The sequence below is a fragment of the Delphinapterus leucas genome, chromosome 3 (genome assembly GCF_059928025.1).
Source record: "Delphinapterus leucas isolate spDelLeu-1000000601 "Yukka" chromosome 3, BTC_Dleu_Yukka2, whole genome shotgun sequence".
Lineage (NCBI taxonomy): Eukaryota > Metazoa > Chordata > Mammalia > Artiodactyla > Monodontidae > Delphinapterus > Delphinapterus leucas.
In genome coordinates, this window is record NC_143131.1 from 53,777,466 (window position 1) to 53,803,629 (window position 26,164).

Sequence of the window (26,164 nt, forward strand, 5' to 3'; positions counted from 1 at the left end):
AAAATAGATAACTAATAAGAGCCTACTGTATAGCACAGGGAACGCTACTCAATACTCTGTAATGGCCTATATGGGAAAAGAATCTAAAAAAGAGTGGATATATGTACATGGGTAACTGATTCACTTTGCTGTACACCTGAAACTAACACAACATTGTAAATCAACTATACTCCAATAAAAACTTTTTTAAAAAGGACTACATCTTTTTTTTTCTACATTCCCAGTGAATAAATTGCACACTAAACATCCTTTGGTAAGTACTCAGTGTACACCCCTATTGTTCCTAACAATGCCCCAGGAATAGCCAAGTCCTGTGTTAGATGCTGTTTCTTGATAGCCCTAGGAGCCTTTATGGAAAGTATGTAATGAAAAACTTATATTCGGATAATCATTCATCTAGGTACAAGGTATTTTGCTTACTACTGACTTAATGAGACCTTATGGTTTTTTCCTCTGTTAACAGTGGAACGAACCATGCTAGACTTTCCCCAGCACGTCTCCTCTGACAAAGAAGTACGAGCAGCAAGTACAGAAGCAGACAAAAGACTTTCTCGTTTTGATATCGAGATGAGCATGAGAGAAGATATCTTTCTGAGAATTGTTCATTTAAAGGTAAATGATCTTATAATTCCCTTTAAAAGGAAAAAAAACCTGACAATAAATAAGTAAAAACCTTTGACCAATGATAAAAAGTATTTGAATGTTCCTAGATTTTCTTTCTAATTATTATGATAGTGGGCACAACATAGTGTTATATCACTTAGGTTTATGTTAAGTTACTAATTACATTCACTTAAAATTTTTAAGACCAAGTATTAAAAGAGTGTACATCCATAAATCTTTTTAGCCATCATGAACTTAATGGTTTGATGTAAAAACCTCTTTAAATTTTCAAAATTTTGCAAGGTTTATATTAGATCAGATCAACTAGAAGCAAATGGAGTTGAGTTATCTATAAATATCATGTGGTTTTGGCCATAATAATGATGACATACTGTTGATGCTGCATGCCAGAGACATTCCTATCTGTCATCCTTACATTTTTCAGGACTCACAGAAATTATGGATTAAGAAGGCTCTAAGTGAGTCTGCCTTGAGTATTTCGGGTCTTTTCATCAACGATGTTGGTTTGCTTCCTAGCATTTTCATCATGTCTTTGCTTTGAATTTTTATTTTCATGGAACTCAGCAATTTGTTTGGAAAACAACCAGTGTTTTACAATCCTAGGCATTTTTGTTTAATTTTGCACGTTGTATATGCAAAATCTCAAAATTTGTGTTCTTTTTAGCAAGTTATGACAGGAATTGAAATAAAAAGCAGTTTTATTTCAAATGTTTTATTTGTAACTCACTGTAGAATATGTAATCCAGAATTTATTTAGACATGTAAGACGTACATGCTGCCTATTTTCTAATGTCAGACAAACATTTTTCACCCTTAATTTATGTTCATCTATGATGGTTCATAATTGTTCATCTTTGGCACTGTAAAAATAACAAATTAAAATAGCTATGACTATTTTTTGCTAGTTAAATTGTTCTCTTTTCAACTTTTAGCTTCACTTGTTATTCTGTACAATTCAAATCATGGCCCTTACAGTCTCCTATTTTTATTTCATCCCAAAACAATCTAATTTCTTTTCTATCTGGATATTATATATGTACTATAGAGCTTTTCCCCCACATTTCTAATTTCCTTTGATTAATTCTTTTTTCATCCTGACTTCTAAGTTCTCATTTGGGATTTTCTAGCCTCAAAAAGGTATTGCAATCTTAATGTTATTGAGTCTAATGTTTTTGTTACGTTTCCACTGTTTCTGAGCCTTACAAATGTTATCAAGATATGGGAGGTTTGTTGCTTTAGATTTCTTTGTTAAACTTTTAAATATTGTATGTATTGGCCTCTGATCCCACTAAATTTGGGAACAAATTGCTACCTGCGTAGTAGACGAGACAGCAGCCTAGTACACTGTAAGTGACCTCATAAACACCAGTGCATGTATCAGATTTGTTCATTTACTTGAGCTGGTTCACTTCAGTGTTTTATTATATTAATTTATAATAGTTTCAGATTCAGTTCCATAATTTTTCCTCTTTCCACAGGAGTTTATTCTCATACATGTGGATTATTGTGTGAACAATTTCAGGGGCATTTAGAATGTTACGGCTACATCAGAATAATTTTAAAAACAACTATTGTGTTTGTTTATGAATTGGAGCTTATTTGGTGAACTTAAGTACCTTCCTTGACAAATAGTTACATTTTTTAGTCAGTATTTTTTAAAATCTAGAACTATCAGAATCAGTTTTCTGCTAGAGTTGGCCACTTTAATAGATGGTAAATCTCATCCCATTCATACCTAAAGGACAAAGTTAGATATATCTAAATCTTGTATTTAATTTTTCCTGTAACACTGTAAATAAAATAGGACTACCATGATATAATACATGAAGCCTTCCTTAGGCTGGGTAATAGGATTTTAAATTTATGTAGAGTCATCAATTTCAGGCATGCTCTCCTAAAATGAGGGTGCTCTGAATAATATGGAGGTCTCAGGATACCACCAATGTAGGCAATAATCAAATGTATTATCTTAATTAGATATAAAATGTTATTTTAGCTCTTATGTTATTTTTCACTTAATATTGATGAATAGAAATGTGAAATTACTTTTGCCACAGTTCTTTATGGCAAAATCTGTGCTCAGTAAACATCCTATTTATCTGTTGATGTACAATATGTAACTCGAAAGCTTAGTGGCTGAACATAGCAACAATCATTTTATGTTCTCTCATAGTTTCTGTGGATCAGGAATTCAGGAAGGTATTAGTTGGGCAACTCTGGGGTCTTGCATGTGGTTTCAGGCAGTGGTGGCTGGAGCTGGAGCATGTAGAGGCTAACCAGTTATCTCTGCCTTCATGTCCCCCTAGGGCACCTCCATGTAGTGTCTTTATGTAGGCTAATTTGGACTTCCTCACAGCATGACAGCATCAGGGTGGTAGGACTTCTTTCATGGAGACAGAGGGCTTCAACACGGATGTTACAATAAACTACACAGAAGCTGCATTGCATTTTATGACCTGTCTCAGAAGTCATGTAGCATCACTTCTGCAATACCATACTGATGGACTAGTCGCTATGATCTACCCGGATTCAAGGGCCACCACATCACAGTCTAGGAAGTATCATCTGATTTGCAGTCATGTTTCAAAACCTTTAAAATAAGTAATTTGTTGACTAAATGGATAGATGAAATTGTAGTAGAGCCTGAGACTAACCAGTGTGCTGTCGTCTTCCTACCTCCTTCCCAAGTGTGGCTAGTAATACTACTTTACATTTGTATAGCAATATAGTTATCTAAGTTAACTTTTATACCAATCTTGTGAAGTATCCCTTTTTATTAGTAGAGAAACTGAGGCTCAGAAATGGTAACTTTCCAGGAGCCATAGAAGTGGCTGGTAAATGCTTGCCAGAAATCATGTAAACTTTACACTAAAACCCTCAAGGGAGGGACGTGTCACATTTGATTCTATTTTGCATCTCTGGCAGAGTGCCTGGTACAAAGTACAGTAAACACTTAATAAATGTTCTTCAAACTAGAGTGAGAAACAGTGACAGATCCAAAAAATAGGCCTTCAGTAATTGATGCAAGGACATGGGTTATCCATGTGGGGTAAAAAATACTGGATTGCTCTTCACAACTAAATGAAAAACAATCCCTAATGGATTAAAGTCTTAAAAAGTTAAACTTTAAAGCTTCTGGAAGTTTATATAGAAATATACCTTTATGATATCTGATCAGGGAAGTATTTCTTAAGACACCAAAAGTGCTAACTATAAAATATAAGGCTGATAAACATGACTACATTAAAATAAAGAACTTTAATTAATAAAGTGAAAAGACACTAATACAAAAAAAATAAATACTAAAAAAAAAAGAAATTTACAAAATATGAAACTAGGGCTTCCCTGGTGGCACAGTGGTTGAGAGTCCGCCTGCCGATGCAGGGGACACGGGTTCGTGCCCCGGTCCGGGAAGATCCCACATGCCGCGGAGCAGCTGGGCCCGTGAGCCATGGCCACTGAGCCTGCGTGTCCGGAGCCTGTGCTCCACAACGGGAGAGGTCACAACAGTGAGAGGCCCGCGTACTGAAAAAAAAACAACAACAAAAAAATGAAACTAGCAAAGCATTAGTACCTAGGATTTATAAAAAGCTACTGTAATCAGTAAAAAAGACAAACATCCCAATAGAGAAATGGGCAGATGACATGAAAGGTATTTCAGATGAAACACAAATGGCAGTTAAACATATGAAAAGATGTTTAACCTCATCAAGTCAGGGAAGTTCAAATAAAGACTGCAATAAGATACCATTTTTCACTCACCAGATTGGCAAAAATGAACAAGTCTGGCAATGCCAAGTATCTGTGTGGATGTGAATCAATGGAAATATTTGTGCACTGCTAGTAAAGGTGTAAAATTATTTTTTAAATAATAGTAATAACTAATTCGGAGAAAAATCTAATATTATGAAGTTGGATCTTACATTCTCCGTAACTTAGCATACCCTCCCCACCCCCACCTCAGCATTTACCTAGAAATAGGTTTGCATTTGTTCACAGGTGATGTGGGACATGTATTCGTAACAACATTATGTATAATAGCAAGACACTGAAACAACTCAGATTTCCATCAACAGGAAAATGGAGCAATAAATTGTAGTAGATTTACAATGGGATGTTTTATAGCAGTAAAGGAAATAAACTACAGCAACATGCAACAGCATGGCTGAATCTTAGGAACAACGAAAGAAAAAAGAAATTGCAGAACACTGCATACAACATGATATCATTTAAAAATAAAAGGTTTGTACTAAAAAAAATTAAAATAATAAAAAGGCCAAAAAGGAGCAAAACGAAACAATGTATACGTAAGTGGTAATACTGGAAGAAAATGTGTAACACAAAATTCAAGAGAGTGGTTACCTGTTACATAGATAAAGGCAATAGTGTTTTAATATTGTATTTCATAAGTTTAAGGGTGGATTTAATTTGTTTTCAAAACATATATATGTAGTTATAGTCATTTGTAGATTTCAAATATTACAAAAACATATAACATTTAATGTATCCTTAATTCTAAAATTAATTCTGAATTTTCTAGAAGAAAAAAAAAGTGAAAAACAAGGATGTCCTCATCCCTTTAGCTAAAACATGTCCAGGTATCAAAAGCCAGCAGTATGGACTCAAGTCTTGGTGTTTCCCTGTGCTGACAAAGGCTTCTCAATCATTGGCTAAAAAGCCTGCAAAGATCAAAAAAGCCACATTGGTGAGAAAAAAATGTACAATGTCTCCATGTTGAAACAATCAGGCCTGTAATATTTTATTCCAGTGGCCTACTGAGTAGTAAGTACAGAAAAGGGATTCTTTAGTGAAATTGAGTGAATTATACAAGCTAAATTGAGAACTACAATTACCTATTGTAAGATTATTTATATTTTTTTCAGAGCTGTGGAACTTGGTCTTTGCCAGTTCATCTTAGCCAATTAGTAATTTAAACAGAAAGTTTTAATGTTACAGTGTAAATGAATAGGTCACAGGATTAAGTATAGATGCTTTTAAACATGTGATCTACCAGCTGTGGAAGAATCAGTGCCTTAAAACCACAGTTTAAAAAAAGAGACAAAACAAAACTTTTTTTTGAAGAGGAAAAGCTCTGTCCAAAATTCAACATAGCAGTGGTAATTCCCTCTACTTACCATGCCTTCTTGATTTTGAAATGCGTAAGTCTAGTCATTGGTCATAATACTACTGAACCTTGTACCTTTGTCAGGCTCTTAAAAGCCAAGGGATCCTATATAAAGCATCAACTACCTTGCCTTAGTTTTTCCGTTAGCCAGTTGTCCCTCTTTTGTGCTTCTCAAGTACAATACTTACTCTCTTTTCACTCACTACATGATGTTAACATTATTTGCTGATATATCTTTTTTTCCCTTCATGTGACTTAAAGAGCCTCAAGGATATTCATCTTTGTTTTCCTAGTGCCTGACGTAAATTGGAGCTCAGTAAATGGTTGTTGAATGGAACAGAACTAGTCTCAGTTAAAATGTGTCTTCATGCAGTGCGGTACCCCTCTCCGTGTCCTCACTCTGCCTGTGGCCCACTCAAAAGCAGAGACTCATGATAGGGTATTGAGTTAGGAGTCAGCAAGAGGCCTTTCTGCAGCCCTCCTGTCCAGAGTGCAAGCAGCTGCCTAAGAACATCCTCTTCACAGTAGTAGGATAGAAACCTGATAGCAAAAAAAAAAAAAGAAAGAAAGAAACCTGACAGCAAATGTGATTGAAAAAACAAAACAAAACGAAAAAAAGGGAAAGACACTGCAAATATAAAAGAGTTTATTTCTATCCCCATTTTTACCACTAAACAGCTGTGTGATATTGGAGAAATCATTTAACCTCAGTTTTCTTGTCTGTGAAATTAGTATATAAACATACATGTAAGAACGTGTGTGTGTATGCACGCACACTTTTATATAAAAGTCCTTAGTTACGGGAGGAAGAGGGGGAAAACTAAATCTTGTCATCACAGAGTTTAAAATAAGATCCCCTGCTGTCAGATTATATAAATTTGAAAATTACTTCAGAGAACTTTAGCTCCCTACTCCCCCAAAGAGGCATGAGACCTGGTTCAGATTCAAGGGGATTAAATTCTTTTTCAGGAAGGAAGATGCAACTGTGGCAGAGCAGTGTAGAAGTGTTGGCTGATTCCCTTTTAGAAAATCCTTGGGCAGTAATTCTGACCTTGCCTGGAGATTATAAGGGAGAATGTTATTATGATCAGCTTTGGCACAGGAATGTGCTTTAGAAGCACATTTTAGACATGCTTTACTCCTGCCGGAGCCCTCCGGAGATTTCCCAAGACCTCAGAGTCTGACTGGCAAAGGGTGTCTGGATATAACTGAATCAGATTTTTGCTAAGTGTCATTTTTGTGGTAAGTCGAATATTTCAGTACAGGTAATTTGTTCATATTTAATTAGACCTAATTCAGAGCTGAGTTTTCTCAGAATATCCTTCTACCTGTTTACACTTGGATTACCTATTTGGGGAGATAGGTAGTTTTACCTAATTTAGACCAAGAGTTTTGAGTTTACTGTGCCGAGTACACTTTCAGGCTTTCTGAAGTAGCAGCCCTGCTACTCCCAGATATGGCAAGTCCAGGCCCACTGAGTATGAGAGCCCATCCTGATCAAGCATTGGAGTAGAGTAAGAATTCTGCTTACATCAGCTGGTGAGGCTCACGATGAGCCTCTGTCCTAAGCTCAGGGCCACATGTGACCAGGTGAATGCCAGGAACCCAAAAACCCATGCTGCTGTCCAGCTGTGTGCCTTGCTTCTGCCTTGGCCCACTGCCCAGGTGGGAAGGTCCCCTGCTCTGGACCTCAACCTGATCACTTGGGTCCTCACAGTGTACCCAACCCTTGCCGGGCACTGCTCACCAGTGATTTTTTTTTCTTCTCTTCCACTGCATATAGCTACTGCCTAGATTCTCCCCAATCTTACAACCTGGAGTATCACCCTGTCTAGGGACTCCTGTTGCCATGCCCCATATCTCAGAACAGACTTCCTGGTGCTGTTAAAGCCAGCCTCAGTCAACCCACGTTAATCACATCCATATGAACACAGTGATTTGAACTGCTGGCCGTCTCTGAGGGAATCAGCCCACAGCCCAGCTATCTCCCTAGCCATTCTGGGTTTCTTGCCATTACAGGCACCTGCTGCCGGGATCCCAGTATGTGCCAATACCAGCTAGGGAGGGTTCCCACTCCACTCATGCCAGCATGCTCAGAAATTCTCCAAGGGCACAGAAGGGGTTATTATGGAAGAAGGGGTTAGTATGGAAAAAGGGGTCTAACAGTTCTCTGCCCCCACTGAGAATAAACTCAGAGGAAACTGTGAGTAATGTATGCATAACAAGTGCTTTAGTACTATGACAAAATTATTTATTGGCAGGTAAAGCGAGATACAGATTGTTGTATTAAGTAGGACCCTCAGTTAAAATACAACTCTGTTTACTGCTGCAACAAAATATAAAAAATGACAGACCTATTGCAGCAAGAGCCTTTTACCAGCAGTCTAAAATGCAGACTCTAAAGCTAAGCACAGTCTTTTTAAAGATCTGATTAGGTGGGAAAATATAAAGCTTGGGGTGAACAGCCCAAGTCTTTCACGGAGAGAGCGCAACCAGAGTAGGTCTCTGAGGCTGAGAGGGCTCTAAGGCTCTAGAGACAGAAGTCCCTCGTTGGCGCTCAACCACACTGAATCCTTTGCACTTGTTGAATCTGTCTGGAGCCCCTTTCCTCCCAGGGACCACAAACTAACCAGCCACCCAGATGTGCCATGTATATTCTGCCATGTGTTTTGAAGATACTTGGAAAAATCTGGTATGTTTACTACCTTGCTGTGGCCGGGGGAATTTTCCACTCTCCTTTAGGGCCCTCTGTCCTTTTGAGTGAGTGTTGTTTGCGTTGCTGCATGTAGGTTCACATGTACTGTCCAGCTCTCCTCCTCTTTGTGCAGTGCTAACTCATTTTCCCCAAATACTTGTCCATATGCAGCTTGATGTGGTCCCTTGATCTCTCTTACCAAATGACAGTAAGGCATTTTTGAAGTGTTGTAAGCCTTTTGCTGGGGTTCTATCCAGCTGTCCTTGTTTAGTATGTTGGCAAAAGAGTCCTCTCCATTTTTGTAGAATTTGCCCATTATTTCTATTTTTGCCTCTCAAGTGGAACCAGGTTAGCAAACGATAGAAAATTAAATCCAGATGATTTGTGATAAGAAATATGTTTTGTGAAAAGGACTACTCAGTCATAAAGAATGTTTTATGAGATTATGCAAATGTTCCCTATTATCACATTTTCAAGTGGTACAGGCACGCTTGATTCTGATGCAAGGCAAGGAAATTCTGGTTAGCTTTTTATTTATTTAATTTTTCAGTTTTAAATAAGCAGAAGCTCACTAAAGCATAAAAGAACATAGGTTTTCAAAAAGACCTGCCTCATATCCACCTATGTACTTCATAGCCCACCAGAGATGATGAATAAATTTTGCTGTGGCCTCATAGTTTATAATTTACCCATGCACTGTTGTAACAGAAATCAAAGAGGTTGTCACATTCTTTAATTTCAGGAAACATGTGATCTGGGAAAGATAAAGCCTGAAGCCAGACGATACTTGGAAAAATCAGTGAAAATGGGGAAAAGGAATGGGCTCCATCTTCCAGAACAAGTACAAAATGTGAGTTTGTTTCCTTTTCTTATTAGAAAACAAAAGAGTAAATAAAACAAAATACAACAAAAAACAGGAAATAGGGAAACACGTGTTTGTAATATGGGCTATAACCCATAATACAAATCAGTTTACAATGTATTTAGTAGTCAACGATTTTAAATTCCACAACTCCTATTAACCTCATGATGACTGACAAACAACTGATAACTTAATTGTTCTTTAATCCTGTCAAGGTTTTATTTGTTTCATGTGTGCCAGGCTTATTTTCCCTGCTGTAGTGCTAGTTCAGATCTTAATAGTTGATTTGTATTCTTACCCCCTTGTTCGTAAAGAGATAGGGCACTGGTAATAAAATCCCTATGATGGAGAGTTTTCAAACCAGCATTTTGGAATGGAATACCCTGTGAGTAATATATGCTCCTTAAAAGCGGAGAGAGTAGCTTTTCAGACTTTCTCCTTTGTCTAATACCATTCAGATCTTTCAGTTTCAGAAGTAAACTCAGCTGCAGAATTAACTCATTCTTCTGGACAGGATATATAACCCATGATTTATTTCCAGGTTATTCTTCTTGCCAGTAGAACTGGAAACAAGTTGGAAAGAAATTCAAACCGAGTGATGTAAGCATGGTAGATACATGTGAAAGCACCACTGAGATATGGGCACCTTTCCTCCACCAAAATGCCCTTCAGACACCTTGTATCTTCTTCATCCTAGTTACAGGAGAAGTGTGACTGATCTCGCTTTGCCTTCATGAACATTATATTAGTCAACCCTGTTGAAACAGTCCAAACAATAGAAGAATTTTATTTGTTTGTATAAGCGGAAGCTCCAGAGGTAGTTGGGGTTCAGGAGTTAGTTTGAGTCAGATGCTCAGTGGTGTCATTGGCCACCTGATTTTTCTGTTTCTCTACTCTGTCTCCTTCAGTGTTAGTTATCCAAAGGCTGGCTTCCTTTTATTACTAAAATGGCTGCAAATATAAAAACCCCACCATCCAGAAGGACATAGAGAAGCCTCCATTAGACCTCCCCTCATATCTTAATGGCCCAGATGGGATCACATGCCTAATCCTGAATCCTTCTTTAGTCAGGGGAATGCCAGGCCTGGGTTCCCTGAACCAGTCACTGCTGCAGTGAGGATGGGATTACCTGATTGGTGTAGAGGTCACACCCTGGACTACAGATAGGATCCAGTCCCACCTAAACTGCATGGCTGCTGTAGAGTTGGGGAGAAGTGGAAGGGAGCTGGGGACACGACCAGAGTGTCCAAAAATGACACTGCACAGGCTGGGGACACGACCAGAGTGTCCAAAAATGACACTGCACAGTATGTGTTAAGTCTCAAATTTATTGTGTATACAAATTACCTGGAGGGCTTGTTAAAGCTCTGATTATACAGGGCCCCACCTCTGAGAGTTTGTTTCAGCAGGTTTGGTATGGGTCTCAAAATTGGCATTTCTGGACTTGGGTGGTGCAGTGGTTAAGAATCAGCCTGCCAATGCAGGGGACACGGGTTCGAGCCCTGGTCCAGGAAGACCCCACATGTTGCGGAGCATCTAAGCCCGTGCGCCACAACTTCTGAGCCTGTGCTCTGGAGCCCGCGTGCCACAACTACTGAGCCCGTGTGCCACGACTACTGAAGTCCACATGCCTAGAGCCCGTGCTCCACAACAGAAGAAGCCACCGCAATGAGAAGCCAGCACCCTGCAATGAAGAGTAGCCCCCGCTCGCTGCAACTAGAGAAAGCCCGCACACAGCAACAAAGACCCAACGCAGCCAAAAATAAATAAATAAATTTATTATTTTTTTTTTTTAAAAAAAGAGGGCATTTCTAACAAGTTCCCAGGTGATGTTGATGCTTCTAGTCAGAAGCACACTTTGAGAAAGTGTGTGGTTTATGTAAGTTTTTTTAGAAGAGTGGGACAGGTTAATAAATTATCTCATGTGTTTTCTTGTGGCGTTCTTTCTGTTGCTTCCTTTGATCTCCCAACTAATACTTTTTTTTTTTTCCAACTAATACTTTTTTTTTTTCCTACCTAGTACTTTTTATGTAAATGTTAGGGCCCATAAATTGCTTTTATTTGCAAACGCTCTATAAAACTAAGACATATCTTGTTTTCCAAAGGAACCATAGAAGTAATTGCTCAGTTCTTATCTCTTGGCTTACTTCAGTACCTAATACTGATTTACTAAATTAAAATTCAGAATTTGGAAAGATTAGAAGTGTTAGTTATTAACAGGCTACTAGATTCATTTATTCACTCAGCAAGCTACTTATTGTGTATGTGCTATATGCCAGACTTTGCTTTGACTATACCTCCTCAATGTATTTAGTTCTTACAAATTTATGCCTGATTTCTAACACATCACCAGGATTGCTTTTTTGTACATATTACATACAAATACTCATGGACACAATATAGAAGATTGCAGAAAACTATGGTATCAAGCGCATCTCTAAGAAAGTACTTCCTGGGAGTTGGATACAGAACCCAGTCTTCATATAAAAGTGAAACTTACTTGACTGATGGCAATAAAAATGAAAATTTCATTTTATTGTTAAGGTCCTGTATTTGTATCTTTGTTTCAGGAAATTAAAGCAATGAAGAAAAGAATGAGTGAGCTATGTATTGACTTTAACAAAAACCTCAATGAGGATGATACCTTCCTTGAATTTTCCAAGGCTGAACTTGGTAAAGTTTTGTTGTTTTTTAGATTAAATCTGTAATTTAGGCAAATAATGTCACCTCACAGTTTGCCAAATCAAAGTTAGAAGAATTCTTTTTAAAATGTACCTTCTACAGAACCCACCACCCCTTCTACAAAAAAACACAGCCAAAGCACATCTAGATTTTAGGCTATAAGAATGTATACTGTTTCTAGAGACAGTCCAGAAGAAATTTCATAATCTTTCTTGGTAACTCACGCTAGCGTTTAACAGCCTTCAGTGCTTTGAATTTTTTTTTGCCTCGCAATGTCCTCTACATTGTAACTTAAACTAGTCTTTCCTTATTCTGTGATGGATTTTTCTTGGCTTAATTTTGCCTGTTCTTCATCAAAATGCCATCTATACAAGTGCACTGAAGCCTGTTCATATTTTGAATTACCGTCTCCCAGGCCACCTGTCCTCTAACTGCCACCCCCATTACAATAACGTCAAAGCGATATTATAAGGATTGTCATTATTTTACTTGAATTTCAGTTACTCCACAAAATTCCTAGAGCTTCTTAAAGGCACCATGCCAATGCTAAATAAACCAATAATGAGTGGAAAAATTGAAGTATGAGAAAATGATTTTTTTGCAGGTGCTCTTCCTGATGATTTCATTGACAGTTTGGAAAAGACAGATGATGACAAGTATAAAATTACCTTAAAATATCCACACTATTTTCCTGTCATGAAGAAATGTTGTATCCCTGAAACCAGAAGGAAGATGGAAATGGCTTTTAATACGAGATGCAAAGAGGTACTATAAATGTTTGTCTTTCTTTTGTTTTTATGGAAAATTTTAAGAAAAATGTTTGCTTTGTTTACCAATGTTGAATCAGAGGTTGATTCCTCTGTGTGAATTTCTATTTGTGTGAAGGTTATGCCTCCTAAATCCTCAGACTTACAAGACACCTTTTTCCTTGTTCATTGGCAACCTGCTTGGTATGGCCATAGGCTAAGCTGTTCTAATACAAATAGAATGGATTAAAGAAACTAAAAGTTGTATTCTTCTTCCAAGTCAACAGTCCAGGGCTGGCGGGATACCTCTCTCTCCTCAACAAGTGACTTCTAAGGCAGTTGTCACCATTTTCCAGCCTGTTGGGAAGAGGGAAAATAAAACACAGAGCAAGCATCTTTAAGAAGAAGACCTGGAAGTGACATCCATCAACTCTATTCACATCCCATTGACCCAAATTCCATCATATAACTGTATCTAGCTGCAGGGGACACTGGGAAATATAGTCTTCAGTTGATAGCCATTTGCTCAGCTGAGGGCATTCTATTACTAAAAGGAAAACAAGGAAGAATTAGAAATGAATTCTAAGAGTCAACTAGCCAGCTTCACCACAGTCTGCCTCTCTGGCTATCCTAGTAATCTTGAGCACCCTTTTTTTCCCCACATAGAACCCATTCACCATATGTCAGATCCCAACCAGTTATTGCCTTTAGCTCAAAGACTAGGATCTGTGAGTGGCACACGGTCCTCCCCAGTTACACCTTCTCGTGATCTGGCCGCATGTGAAAGGTTAGAAAGCTTGTCTGGCCCGCTCACCTCCAACACGTACCCAGTGGTAGAATAGGAACAGAAAACCACACTAAAGACTCCCATTTGGAAAAGGAAAGAATGGGAAACAAAGCAAGCCCATACCAATTTTCAGAAACAATCTGGCAGGAATTGTGAAGATTCCGAGCTCTTGTGAAGTTCCTGGGATAGCCCGTTGGACTTACTTGGGTCTCCTTTCTAGCAGGAATTCCTTTAGCAATTGTATGCCATGGCCCCTGGTTTTGCCTGCAGGGAATTCTTTCTTGTCCGTTACCCTCCATGACCATATATCCTGGGCAGCTGCTGGTATAGATTCCTGCTGATGCCAGTTTTGAAGCCTGAGGGTTGCTTTTGTAGGCCAGGCTTAATGATATCTTTGGTAATAAAATTCCCTCAGAAACTTAATCGCTTTCTTATCTGTTTGCTTCCAATGAGATTCATGTTAAAATAACAACACCCAAATACCGCTTTTCGTCATAGTCCTCAAATCCACCATATCTTTTCTTATATACGGGCTCCTGTATGGTGTCCATCCTGCTGTTCTTCAGTTTAATGGGGTCTGCTTCAGGGCCCCCCGCAACAGTAGACTTGAGGAAGAAGGCAGCACCCTCACACTAATCTTCACAGTTCAGTAACTCTGAGTGGCAGTCTTCTCTCCTGGTCTCTGGAGAACAGAGCAATTACCTTTTCCAGTCACCTGAAGCCCCACATCAGGGGCCACAGGCAGAAGCTCTCTTAGCAGAACTCTTTTCCCTTCATCTTTGCAAACTGACCAGTCCTCACTTGAGCTGTCTCTCATGTAATCTTTGCAAAAGCAACAAATACCAACAAACAGACACCAACATTATTAGTTTTCCCAAACAATTACCCTAGAGCTAAGACTCAGTAGGTGACTGGCCTGCCTTCCAAGTTATGGCGAGCAACAATTTTAACAAATGTTATCCATGATATCATGAGGATTACCAGCTTCCCGCTTGACAGCATCTGTGTCCTCACCTTCCATTCCTGTACATTTTTCATTTTGGTTATAGCAGCACCCTATTCCTACTGTTAGTCTCTGTGGGTATTAGGCTTCAGGTTAAATAAAATGTGCAAGGTCAACCAAAAGCACAGTGACTCAAATAAGCTAAAAGTTATTTTTCTACAGAAAGGATTAGTGGATACCGGGGGCTGGGAGACTGAGGAATTATTGCTTAATGGTTACCAAGTTTCTGTTCAGGGTGTTAGAAAAGTCTTGGAAACAGTGGTAATGGTTGCACAATAGTGTAAATTATAATTGGTGCCATTGAATTGTACACTTAAAAATGGGCTAAAATGGTATATTTTGTGTTAGGTATGTTTTACTACACTTTTTTTTAAGGTTTATTTCTCTTGCGACTAACAGTACAGAGGTGAGGGGTCCAGAGCTGGAAGACAGCTCTGCTGTCCTTAGTATGTGGCTTCCAAGGTTGTTGTTCTCATCTTCAGTTCACAGCTAGCAAGACAAGCATCTATAAAGAGATGACCTAGAAATTTCACTTATCACCTCATTCGTATTCCATTGTCCCATTGTGTATCACATGGCCACAGCTAGCTTTAAGAAAGGCTGGGAAAGGTAGTCAGGAGACTGTGTGTCCAGCAAAAACTCGGAGAATTCTGTTACTGAAAGGAAGAATGGGGGAATTGATATTAGGAAAAAATAGGCAGTCTAGGGAGAAGGTCTAGGGAAACTGAAGAAGGGGGCCAAGACTAGTTTGAAAGACTCAAACTACTTAACTTTAGAACTTGGAGAATTGTATTATGTGTTTCTCATATCCATGTTTCCATTCTCGCTTTAAAATAATAATAACATAATTATATGGTGTTTGCTCTTGTGCCAGGCGTTTTTCTATGCATTTTACTTACATTCTCACTTAATCTGCATGATCACCCTATGATGTAGCTACTTTTATTATCTACGTCTTGCAGATGAGAAAACTGAGGCTTAGGAAGATTAAGGGACTTGCCAATAATTAGACAACTAGTACATGGTGGAGCCAAATTTTGAACCCTGGTAGTCTGACCTCGGAGTGTGATCTTCCTTAGAAGCATGTCTATAAATAATTGGATGATTTAATCGTAGTTTTTCTTTGACCTCAACGTTTATTTACTTCCTCTAGGAGATTATTTTTTCCTTTATTGTTAAGAAAACAATAAAGCAATATCATTATTTGCATTTTAACACAAATAAACTATATAAAATGTGTGTAATAATTTGAGCAAAATCCCTAAAACATTTTTAAGCATAGAGTTCTGTGGCGTTAAGTGTATTCACATTGTTGTGCAGCCATCGCCACCATACATCTCCAGAGCTTTTTCATCTTTCCCAGCTGAAATTCTGTACCCATTAAACACTAACTCCCCATTCCCCCAGCCCCAGCCCCTGGCATACATCATTCTACTCTCTGTCTCTGTAAATTTTACTAATCTAAGAACCTCATGTAAGTAGAATCCATATAGTAGTTGTCCTTTTGTGACTGGCTTATTTCACGTAGCATAATGTCTTCTAGGTTTATCCATAATTTCACATGTGTCAAAATTTCTTTCCCTTTTAAGGCTGAATAATATTCCATTGTATGTATATATCACATCTTCTTTATCCATTCATCCATTGATGGACATTTAGGTTGCTTCTACCATTTAGCTATTATGAATAATGCTGCAGTGAACATGGGTATACAAATACCTGTTTGAGTCTCTGCATCCATTTCTTTGGGATGTATACCCAGAAGTGGAATTTCTGGATCATATGGTAATTCTATGTTTAATTTTTTGAGAAATCATAATACTGTTTTCTACAGCAGCTGTACCATTTTACACTCTCATCAGATATAAAGGTTCCAAATTTTCCACATCCTCACCATTTATTCTCTTTCTTTTATTTTTTAAAAAATTTTATTTATTATTTTTGGCTACATTGGGTCTTCATTGCTGCACGTGGGCTTTTCTCTACTTGTGGCGAGCGGGGGCTACTCTTTGTTGCGGTGCGCTGGCTTCTCTTGTTGTGGAGCACAGGCTCTAAGCGTGCAGGCTTCAGTAGTTGTGGCACGCAGGCTCAGTAGTTGTGGCTCGTGGGCTCTAGAGCACAGGCTTAGTAGTTGTGGCACACGGGCTTAGTTGCTCTGCGGCACGTGGGATCTTCCCAGACTAGGGCTCGAACCCGTGTCCCCTGCATTGGCAGGCAGATTCTTATCCACTGTGCCACCACGGAAGTCCTTCCTTTTTTTTTAAATAGCAATACTTATGGGTGCAAAGTTAAAGTGGTAAATTTTGTATTATGTATATTTTACCACAATAAAAGAAAAATTATAAGTACCAATATTTGGTGTAGTATTGACGAGACTAAATGTGGAATCAGTATAGTCCTTAAGAATATGTTTTTAGGAGCAGGACGAGAATAAAGACGCAGACCTACTAGAGAACGGACTTGAGGACACGGGGAGGGGGAAGGGTAAGATGGGACAAAGTGAGAGAGTAGCATGGACGTATATACACTACCAAATGCAAAACTGATAGCTAGTGGGAAGCAGCCGCATAGCACAGGGAGATCAGCTCAGTGCTTTGCGACCACCTAGAGGGGTGGGATAGGGAGGGTGGGACGGAGGGAGATGCAAGAAGAAAGAGACATGGGGATATATGTATATGTATAGCTGATTCACTTTGTTATAAAGCAAAAACTAACATACCATTGTAAACCAATTATACTCCAATAACGATGTTTAAAAAAAAAAAGAATATGTTTTACTCAAATTTAACAGTACCTAAAATTTTGTTAAGGCCCTCATAGCTATCTCCTGAGACTTAAAAAGTCAATTATTTCAGAAATAAAATTGGATCACGAATCCAGAAAAAAGTCTGCAACACTGAAATGGAATAATTTACTAGAAGTTGAGATGGTCTAAAAATATTTGACAGTTTTACCAACCTGAAAGTAATGTAGAAACTCTTTTTTTAGTGCTTTGGATCCAGTTAAGTATTAACCTTTATTTTGGTGTTTTTTTTTTAATCTTTATTGCAGTATAATTGCTTTACAATGGTGTGTTAGTTTCTGCTTTACAACAAAGTGAATCAGTTATACATATACATATGTTCCCATATCTCTTCCCTCTTGCGTCTCCTTCCCTCCCACCCTCCCTAACCCACTGCTCTAGGTGGTCACAAAGCACCGAGCTCATCTCCCTGTGCTATGCGGCTGCTTCCCACTAGCTCTCTATTCTACGTTTGGTAGTGTATATATGTCCATGCCACTCTCTCACTTTGTCACAGCTTACCCTTCCCCCTCCGCATATCCTCAAGTCCATTCTCTAGTAGGTCTGTGTCTTTATTCTTGTCTTACCCCTAGGTTCTTCATGACATTTTTTTTTCTTAAATTCCATATATATGTGTTAGCATACGGTATTTCTCTTTCTCTTTCTGACTTACTTCACTCTGTATGACAGACTCTAGGTCCATCCACCTCATTACAAATAGCTCAATTTCGTTTCTTTTCATGGCTGAGTAATATTCCATTGTATATATGTGCCACATCTTTATCCATTCATCCGATGATGGACACTTAGATTGTTTCCATCTCCTGGCTATTGTAAATAGAGCTGCAATGAACATTTTGGTACATGACTGTTTTTGAATTACGGTTTTCTCAGGGTATATGCCCAGTAGTGGGATTGCTGGGTCATATGGTAGTTCTATTTGTAGTTTTTTAAGGAACCTCCATACTGTTCTCCATAGTGGCTGTAACAATTCACATTCCCACCAGCAGTGCAAGAGGGTTCCCTTTTCTGCACACCCTCTCCAGCATTTATTATTTCTAGATTTTTTGATCATGGCCATTTTGACTGGTATGAGATGATTTCTCATTGTAGTTTTGATTTGCATTTCTCTAATGATTAATGATGTTGAGCATTCTTTCATGTGTTTGTTGGCAGTCTGTATATTTTCTTTGGAGAAATGTCTATTTAGGTCTTCTGCCCATTTTTGCATTGGGTTGTTTGTTTTTTTGTTGTTGAGCTGCATGAGCTGCTTGTAAATTTTGGAAATTAATCCTTTGTCACTTGCTTCATTTGCAAATATTTTCTCGCATTCTGAGGGTTGTCTTTTGGTCTTGTTTATGGTTTCCTTTGCTGTGCAAAAGCTTTGAAGTTTCATTAGGTCCCATTTGTTTATTTTTGTTTTTATTTCCATTTCTCTAGGAGGTGGGTCAAAAAGGATCTTGCTGTGATTTATGTCATAGAGTGTTCTGCCTATGTTTTCCTCTAAGAGTTTGATAGTTTCTGGCCTTACATTTAGGTCTTTAATCCATTTTGAGCTTATTTTTGTGTATGGTGTTACGGAGTGATCTAAACTCATACTATTACATGTACCTGTCCAGTTTTCCCAGCACCACTTATTGAAGAGGCTGTCCTTTCTCCACTGTACATTCCTACCTCCTTTATCAAAGATAAGGTGACCATATGTGCGTGGGTTTATCTCTGGGCTTTCTATCCTGTTCCATTGATCTATCTTTCTGTTTTTGTGACAGTACCATACTGTCTTGATTACTGTAGCTTTGTAGTATAGTCTGAAGTCAGGGAGCCTGATTCCTCCAGCTCCATTTTTCGTTCTCAAGATTGCTTTGGCTATTCGGGGTCTTTTGTGTTTCCATACAAATTGTGAAATTTTTTGTTCTAGTCCCGTGAAAAAAGGCCAGTGGTAGTTTGATAGCGATTGCATTGAATCTGTAGATTGCTTTGGGTAGTATAGTAGAGTCATTTTCACAATGTTGATTCTTCCAATCCAAGAACATGGTATATCTCTCCATCTATTTGTATCATCCTTAATTTCCTTCATCAGTGTCATAATTTTCTGCATACAGGTCTTTTGTCTCTTTAGGTAGGTTTATTCCTAGATATTTTATTCTTTTTGTTGCAGTGGTAAATGGGAGTGTTTTCTTGATTTCACTTTCAGATTTTTCATCATTAGTTTATAGGAATGCCACAGATTTCTGTACCTTAATTTTCTATCCTGCTACTTTACCAAATTCATTGATTAGCTCTAGTAGTTTTCTGGTAGCATCTTTAGGATTCTCTGTGTATAGTATCATGTCATCTTCAAACAGTGACAGCTTTACTTCTTCTTTTCCCATTTGGATTCCTTTTATTTCCTTTTCTTCTCTGGTGTGGCTAAAACTTCCAGAACTATGTTCAATAAGAGTGGTGAGAGTGGGCAACCTTGAATTGTTCCTGATCTTAGTGGAAATGCTTTCAGTTTTTCACCATTGAGGACGATGTTGGCTGTGGGTTTGTCATATATGGCCTTTATTATGTTGAGGAAAGTTCCCTCTATGCCTACTTTCTGGAGGGTTTTTATCATAAATGGGTGTTGAATTTTGTCGAAAGCTTTCTCTGCATCTATTGAGATGACCATATGGTTTTTCTCCTTCAATTTGTTAATGTGGTGTATCACGTTGATTGATTTGCATATATTGAAGAATCCTTGCATTCCTGGAATAAACCCCACTTGATCATGGTGTATGATCCTTTTAATGTGCTGTTGGATTCTGTTTGCTAGTATTTTGTTGAGGATTTTTGCATCTATGTTCATCAGTGATATTGGCCTGTAGTTTTCTTTCTTTGTGACATCCTTGTCTGGTTTTGGTATCAGGGTGATAGTGGCCTCGTAGAATAAGTTTGGGAGTGTCCTCCCTCTGCTATATTTTGGAAGAGTTTGAGAAGGATAGTTGTTACCTCTTCTCTAAATGTTTGATAGAATTCACCTGTGAAGCCATCTGGTCCTGGGCTTTTGTTTGTTGGAAGAATTTTAATCACAGTTTCAATTTCAGTGCTTGTGATTGGTCTGTTCATATTTTCCATTTCTTCCTGATTCAGTCTTGGCAGGTTGTGCATTTCTAAGAATTTGTCCATTACTTCCAGGTTGTCCATTTTATTGGAATAGAGTTGCTTGTAGTAATCTCTCATGATCTTTTGTATTTCTGCACTGTCAGTTGTTACTTCTCCTTTTTCACTTCTAATTCTATTCACTTGAGTCTTCTCCCTTTTTTTCTTGATGAGTCTGGCTAATGGTTTATCTATTTTGTTTATCTTCTCAAAGAACCAGCTTTTAGTTTTAATGATCTTTGCTATCGTTTCCTTCATTTCTTTTTCATTTATTTCTGATCTGCTCTTTATGATTTCTTTCCTGCTGCTAACTTTGGGGGTTTTTTGTTCTTCTTTCTCTAATTGCTTTAGGTGCAAGGTTACGTTGTTTATTCGAGATGTTTCCTGTTTCTTAAGGTAGGATTGTATTGCTATAAACTTCCCTCTTAGAACTGCTTTTGCTGCATCCCATAGGTTTTGGGTTGTCGTGTCTCCACTGTCATTTGTTTCTAGGTATTTTTTGATTTCCTCTTTGATTTCTTCAGTGATCACTTGGTTATTAAGTAGTGTATTGTTTAGCCTCCATGTGTTTGTATTTTTTACAGATCTTTTCCTGTAATTGATATCTAGTCTCATAGCGTTGTGGTCGGAAAAGATACTTGATACAATTTCAATTTTCTTAAATTTACCAAGGCTTGATTTGTGACCTAAGATATGATCTATCCTGGAGAATGTTCCATGAGCACTTGAGAACAATGTGTATTCTGTTGTTTTTGGATGGAGTGTCCTATAAATATCAATTAAGTCCATCTTGTTTAATGTATCATTTAAAGCTTGCATTTCCTTATTTATTTTCATTTTGGATGATCTGTCCATTGGTGAAAGTGGGGTGTTAAAGTCCCCTACTATGAATGTATTACTCTCGATTTCCCCTTTTATGGCTGTTAGTATTTGCCTTATGTATTGAGGTGCTCCTATGTTGGGTGCATAAATATTTACAATTGTTATATCTTCTTCTTGGATCAATCCCTTGATCATTATGTAGTGTCCTTCTTTGTCTCTTCTAATTGTCTTTATTTTAAAATCTATTTTGTCTGATATGAGAATTGCTACTCCAGCTTTCTTTTGGTTTACACTTGCATGGAATATCTTTTTCCATCCCCTCACTTTCAGTCTGTACATTTCTCTAGGTCTGAAGTGGGTCTCTTGTAGACAGCATATATATGGGTCTTGTTTTTGTATCCATTCAGCCAATCTGTGTCTTTTGCTGGGAGCATTTAGTCCATTTACATTTAAGGTAATTATCGATATGTATGTTCCTGTTACCATTTTCTTAACTGTTTTGGGTTTTTTATTTTAGGGCTTTTCCTTCTCTTGTGTTTCTTGCCTAGAGAAGATATTTTAGCATTTGTTGTAAAGCTGGTTTGGTGGTGCTGAACTCTTTCAGCTTGTGCTTGTCTGTAAAGGTTTTAATTTCTCCATCAAATCTGAATGAGATCCTTGCTGGGTATAGTGATCTTGGTTGTAGGTTTTTCTCCTTCATCACTTTAAATATGTCCTGCCAGTCCCTTCTGGCTTGCAGAGTTTCTGCTGAAAGATCAGCTGTTAACCTTATGGGGATTCCCTTGTGTGTTATTTGTTGTTTTTCCCTTGCTGCTTTTAATATGTTTTCTTTGTATTTAATTTTTGGCAGTTTGATTAATATGTGTCTTGATGTGTTTCTCCTTGGATTTATCCTGTATGGGACTCTCTGTGCTTCCTGGACTTAACTTTTTCCTTTCCCATATTAGGGAATTTTTCAACTATAGTCTCTTCAAATATTTTCTCAGTCTGTTTCTTTTTCTCTTCTTCTTCTGGAACCCCTATAATTCGAATGTTGGTGCATTTAATGTTGTCCCAGAGGTCTCTGAGACTGTCTTCAGTTCTTTTCATTCTTTTTTCTTTATTCTGCTCTGCAGTAGTTATTTCCAGTATTTTATCTTCCAAGGCACTTATCCATTCTTCTGCCTCAGTTATTCTGCTATTGATCCCTTCTAGAGTATTTTTAATTTCATTTATTGTGTTGTTTATCATTGCTTGTTTCCTCTTTAGGTCTTCTAGGTCCTTGTTAAATGTTTCTTGCATTTTGTCTATTCTATTTCCTAGATTTGGGATCATCTTTACTATCATTATTCTGAATTCTTCTTCAGGTAGACTGCCTATTTCCTCTTCACCTGTTAGGTCTGGTGGGTTTTTATCTTGCTCCTTCATCTGCTGTGTGTTTTCCTGTCTTCTCATTTTGCCTATCTTACTGCGTTTGGGGTCTCCTTTTTGCAGGCTGCAGGTTCGTAGTTCCCGTTTTTGTTTTTTGGTTTTTGGGTTTTTTTTGCGGTATGCAGGCCCCTCACTGCTGTGGCCTCTCCTGTTGCGGAGCACAGGCTCCGGACACGCAGGCTCAGCGGCCATGGCTTACGGGCCCAGCCACTCTGTGGCACGTGGGATCTTCCCGGACCGGGAAACGAACCCGTGTCCCCTGGATCAGCAGGTGGACTCTCAACCACTGTGCCACCAGGGAAGCCCCCCGTTGTTTTTGGTGTCTGTCTCCAGTGAGTAAGGTTGGTTCAGTGGGTTGTGTAGGCTTCCTGGTGGAGGGGACTAGTGCCTGTGTTCTGGTGGATGAGGCTGGATGTTGTTTTTCTGGTGGGCAGGTCCACGTCTGGTGGTGTGTTTTGGTGTGTCTGTGGCATTATTATGATTTTAGGCAGCCTCTCTGCTAATGGGTGGGGTTGTATTCCTGTCTTGCTAGTTGTTAGGCATAGGGTGTCCATCACTGTAGCTTGCTGGTCGTTGAGTGAAGCTGGGTGTTGGTGTTGAGAAGGAGATCTCTGGGAGATTTTCACCGTTTGATATTATGTGGTGCTGGGAGGTCTCTTGTGGACCAGTGTCCTGAAGTTGGCTCTCCCACCTCAGAGGCACAGCAGTGACTCCTGGCTGCAGCACCAAGAGCCTTTATCCACACGGCTTAGAATAAAAGGGAGAAAAAGTAGAAAGAAAGAAAGAGGATAAAAGAAAATAAAATAAAGTTATTAAAATAAAAAAATAATTATTAAGAAAAAAAATTTTTTAAGTAAAAAAACAAAAGAAAATCGGACAGATAGAACCCTAGGACAAATGGTGAAAGCAAAGCTATACAGACAAAATCTCACACAGAAACATACACATACACACTCACAAAAAGAGGAAAAGGGGAAAAAATAATCTTGCTCTCAAAGTCCACCTCCTCAATTTGGGATGATTCGTTGTCTATTCAGGTATTCCACAGATGCAGGGTACATCAAGTTGATTGTGGAGCTTTAATCCGCTGCTCCTGAGGCTGCTGGGAGAGATTTCCCTTTTTCTTCTTTGTTTGCACAGCTCCCGGGGTTCAGCTTTGGATTTGGCCCTGCCTCTGTGTGTAGGTCGCCGGAGTGCGTCTGTTCTTCGCTCAGACAGGGCGGGGTTAAAGGAGCAGTTGATTCGGGGGCTCTGGCTCACTCAGGCCGGGGGGAGTGAGGGGTACGGAGTGCGGGGCAAGCCTGCGGCAGCAGAGGCCACTGTGACGTTGCACCAGCCTGAGGCGCGCCGTGCGTTCTCCCAGGGAAGTTGTCCCTGGATCCCGGGACCCTGGCAGTGGCGGGCTGCACAGGCTCCCCGGACGGGAGGTGTGGAGAGTGACCTGTGCTCGCACACAGGCTTCTTGGCAGCGGCAGCAGCAGCCTTAGCGTCTCATGCCTGTCTCTGGGGTCCGCGCTGTTAGCCACGGCTCGCATCTGTCTCTGGAGCTCCTTTAAGCAGTGCTCTTAATCCCCTCTCCTCGCGCACCGGGAAACAAAGAGGGAAGAAAAAGTCTCTTGCCTCTTTGGCAGGTCCAGACTTTTCCCCAGACTCCCTCCCGGCTAGCCGTGGCACACTAACCCCCTGCAGGCTGTGTTGATGCCGCCGGTCCTCTCCCTGCGATCCGACTGAAGCACGAGCCTCAGCTTCCAGCCCCGCCCACCCCGGCGGGTGAGCAGAGGAGCCTCGGGCTGGTTAGTGCTGGTCGGCACCGATCCTCTGTGCGGGAATCTCTTCGCTTTGCCCTCCGCACCCCTGTGGCTGCGCTCTCCTCCACAGCTCCGAAGCTTCCCCCCTCCGTCATCTGCAGTCTCCACCCACGAAGGGGCTTCTAGTGTGTGGAAACCTTTCCTCCACAGCTCCCTCCCACTGGTGCAGGTCCCGTCCCTATTCTTTTGTCTCTGTTTTTTCTTTTGCCCTACCCAGGTACGTGGGGAGTTTCTTGCCTTTTGTGAGGTCTGAGGTCTTCTGCCAGCGTTCAGTAGGTGTTCTGTAGGAGTTGTTCCATGTGTAGATGTATTTCTGATGTATCTGTGGGGAGGAAGGTGATCTCCGCGTCTTACCTTTCCGCCATCTTCCCCCTCTCTCCTCTGATTACTGTGTATTTTGGTTTTTACTATACTATTGTTGTCTATTACCAGGAAAACACCATAATCCTGCATCAGCTACTCCCACTGCGGGCCAAAGTAGCCAAACTGCTCGGCTATAGCACACATGCTGACTTTGTCCTTGAAATGAACACTGCGAAGAGTACAGGTCACGTAACAGCCTTTCTAGGTTAGTCTTCTATTCTTAATCCCTTGTATATTGCCATTTCTCTTTTTCTGTGACTGTTTTGCTGCATAGTACCAACTTGACAGAGAGCCTCAGAACTTAATATGCCCTTGAGAACATTCTGCTTTTCATTCATGCAAGAGAAATGTATTGGTCACCTACTATATGTTAGATACTGTGCTTGGCCCTAAGAGTTGCTCATTGTTTATATTACTATTATGGTCCTTGCTTCATTCTATTTGTATCTTGATGGGGATTTTTATATTAATTTCTAAGAAGATGTCTAGGGACCTACAGAGAGAGGATTAGCCTGCTGTATGAAATAAGCTGACAGGACATAAATGAAAATAGAGCATATAGAAACAAAAAAATATTTTATATTCCAGAAGCCACTTGTTGTTAATACATAAAAGAATATAAAATAATAAGCATCAAAATTGTTATCTAATAACTGTCTTCACATTCATTTAAAATCACTTTTTCATTAATCTTTTTAAAACCATAGAGCTTATGTCCATGACATTTAGTCAGTGACACTCTATCACCCTTAGCCCTCTCAATCTCAGTGTCACTATTCCAAGTCACTCTGGTTTTCTCTTTCATTTTAGTGAAAATGGTTGAATAACATAACCATTGCAAAAATACTAATTTTTGTTTTAATCTTCTCTAATCAGAGTTTACCAGAGTATGATTTATTTTTTTACTTTCTCATTGACCCCTTTCAGAGTTTATTCACCTTTAACAACTAGTGTATAATTTTATTAGCTTAAAGTTGGAGATGATTAATAACGTGTCAAAATCAGCATGCAGCCTGCACTTTAGTCCTCTGTGTTCTCAATGGCCATACCTTGAATTATTAATGTATATGCTGATGTCACATATGACATGTAGCAGGTGTTACACAAATAGTAGCTATTCATTATTATATAATTCATTTATTCATTCATGAGACATTTATGAAATAACTGCCCTGTATTAGTGTGCGTGCTACACAGTTGGACTATAGAAAGGGCTAAGACAAGGTTCTTTACTCAATGAATTTTCCGCTGAGCGGAAACAACAGAGATGTGAACCAGTAATTGCCATCTGTTCTGATGTATTGTATACAAGAGATTGGCTTGGGGAGTTAA

At 39.1% G+C, this 26,164-nt stretch overlaps 1 protein-coding gene across 5 annotated transcripts in view; it reads left to right on the forward strand.

Moving 5' to 3' along the window:
* NLN (neurolysin) overlaps window positions 1-26,164 on the forward strand; it is a 109,415-nt gene that overhangs the window by 41,313 nt on the left and 41,938 nt on the right. For all 5 annotated transcript variants that reach the window (XM_022596360.2, XM_089908910.1, XM_089908912.1 and 2 more), the window contains 5 exons: window positions 464-612; window positions 9,187-9,294; window positions 11,877-11,979; window positions 12,593-12,753; window positions 24,902-25,037. In XM_022596360.2, coding sequence (XP_022452068.1) covers window positions 464-612; window positions 9,187-9,294; window positions 11,877-11,979; window positions 12,593-12,753; window positions 24,902-25,037 — 657 coding nt within the window. The remainder of the gene's footprint in view (window positions 1-463; window positions 613-9,186; window positions 9,295-11,876; window positions 11,980-12,592; window positions 12,754-24,901; window positions 25,038-26,164) is intronic.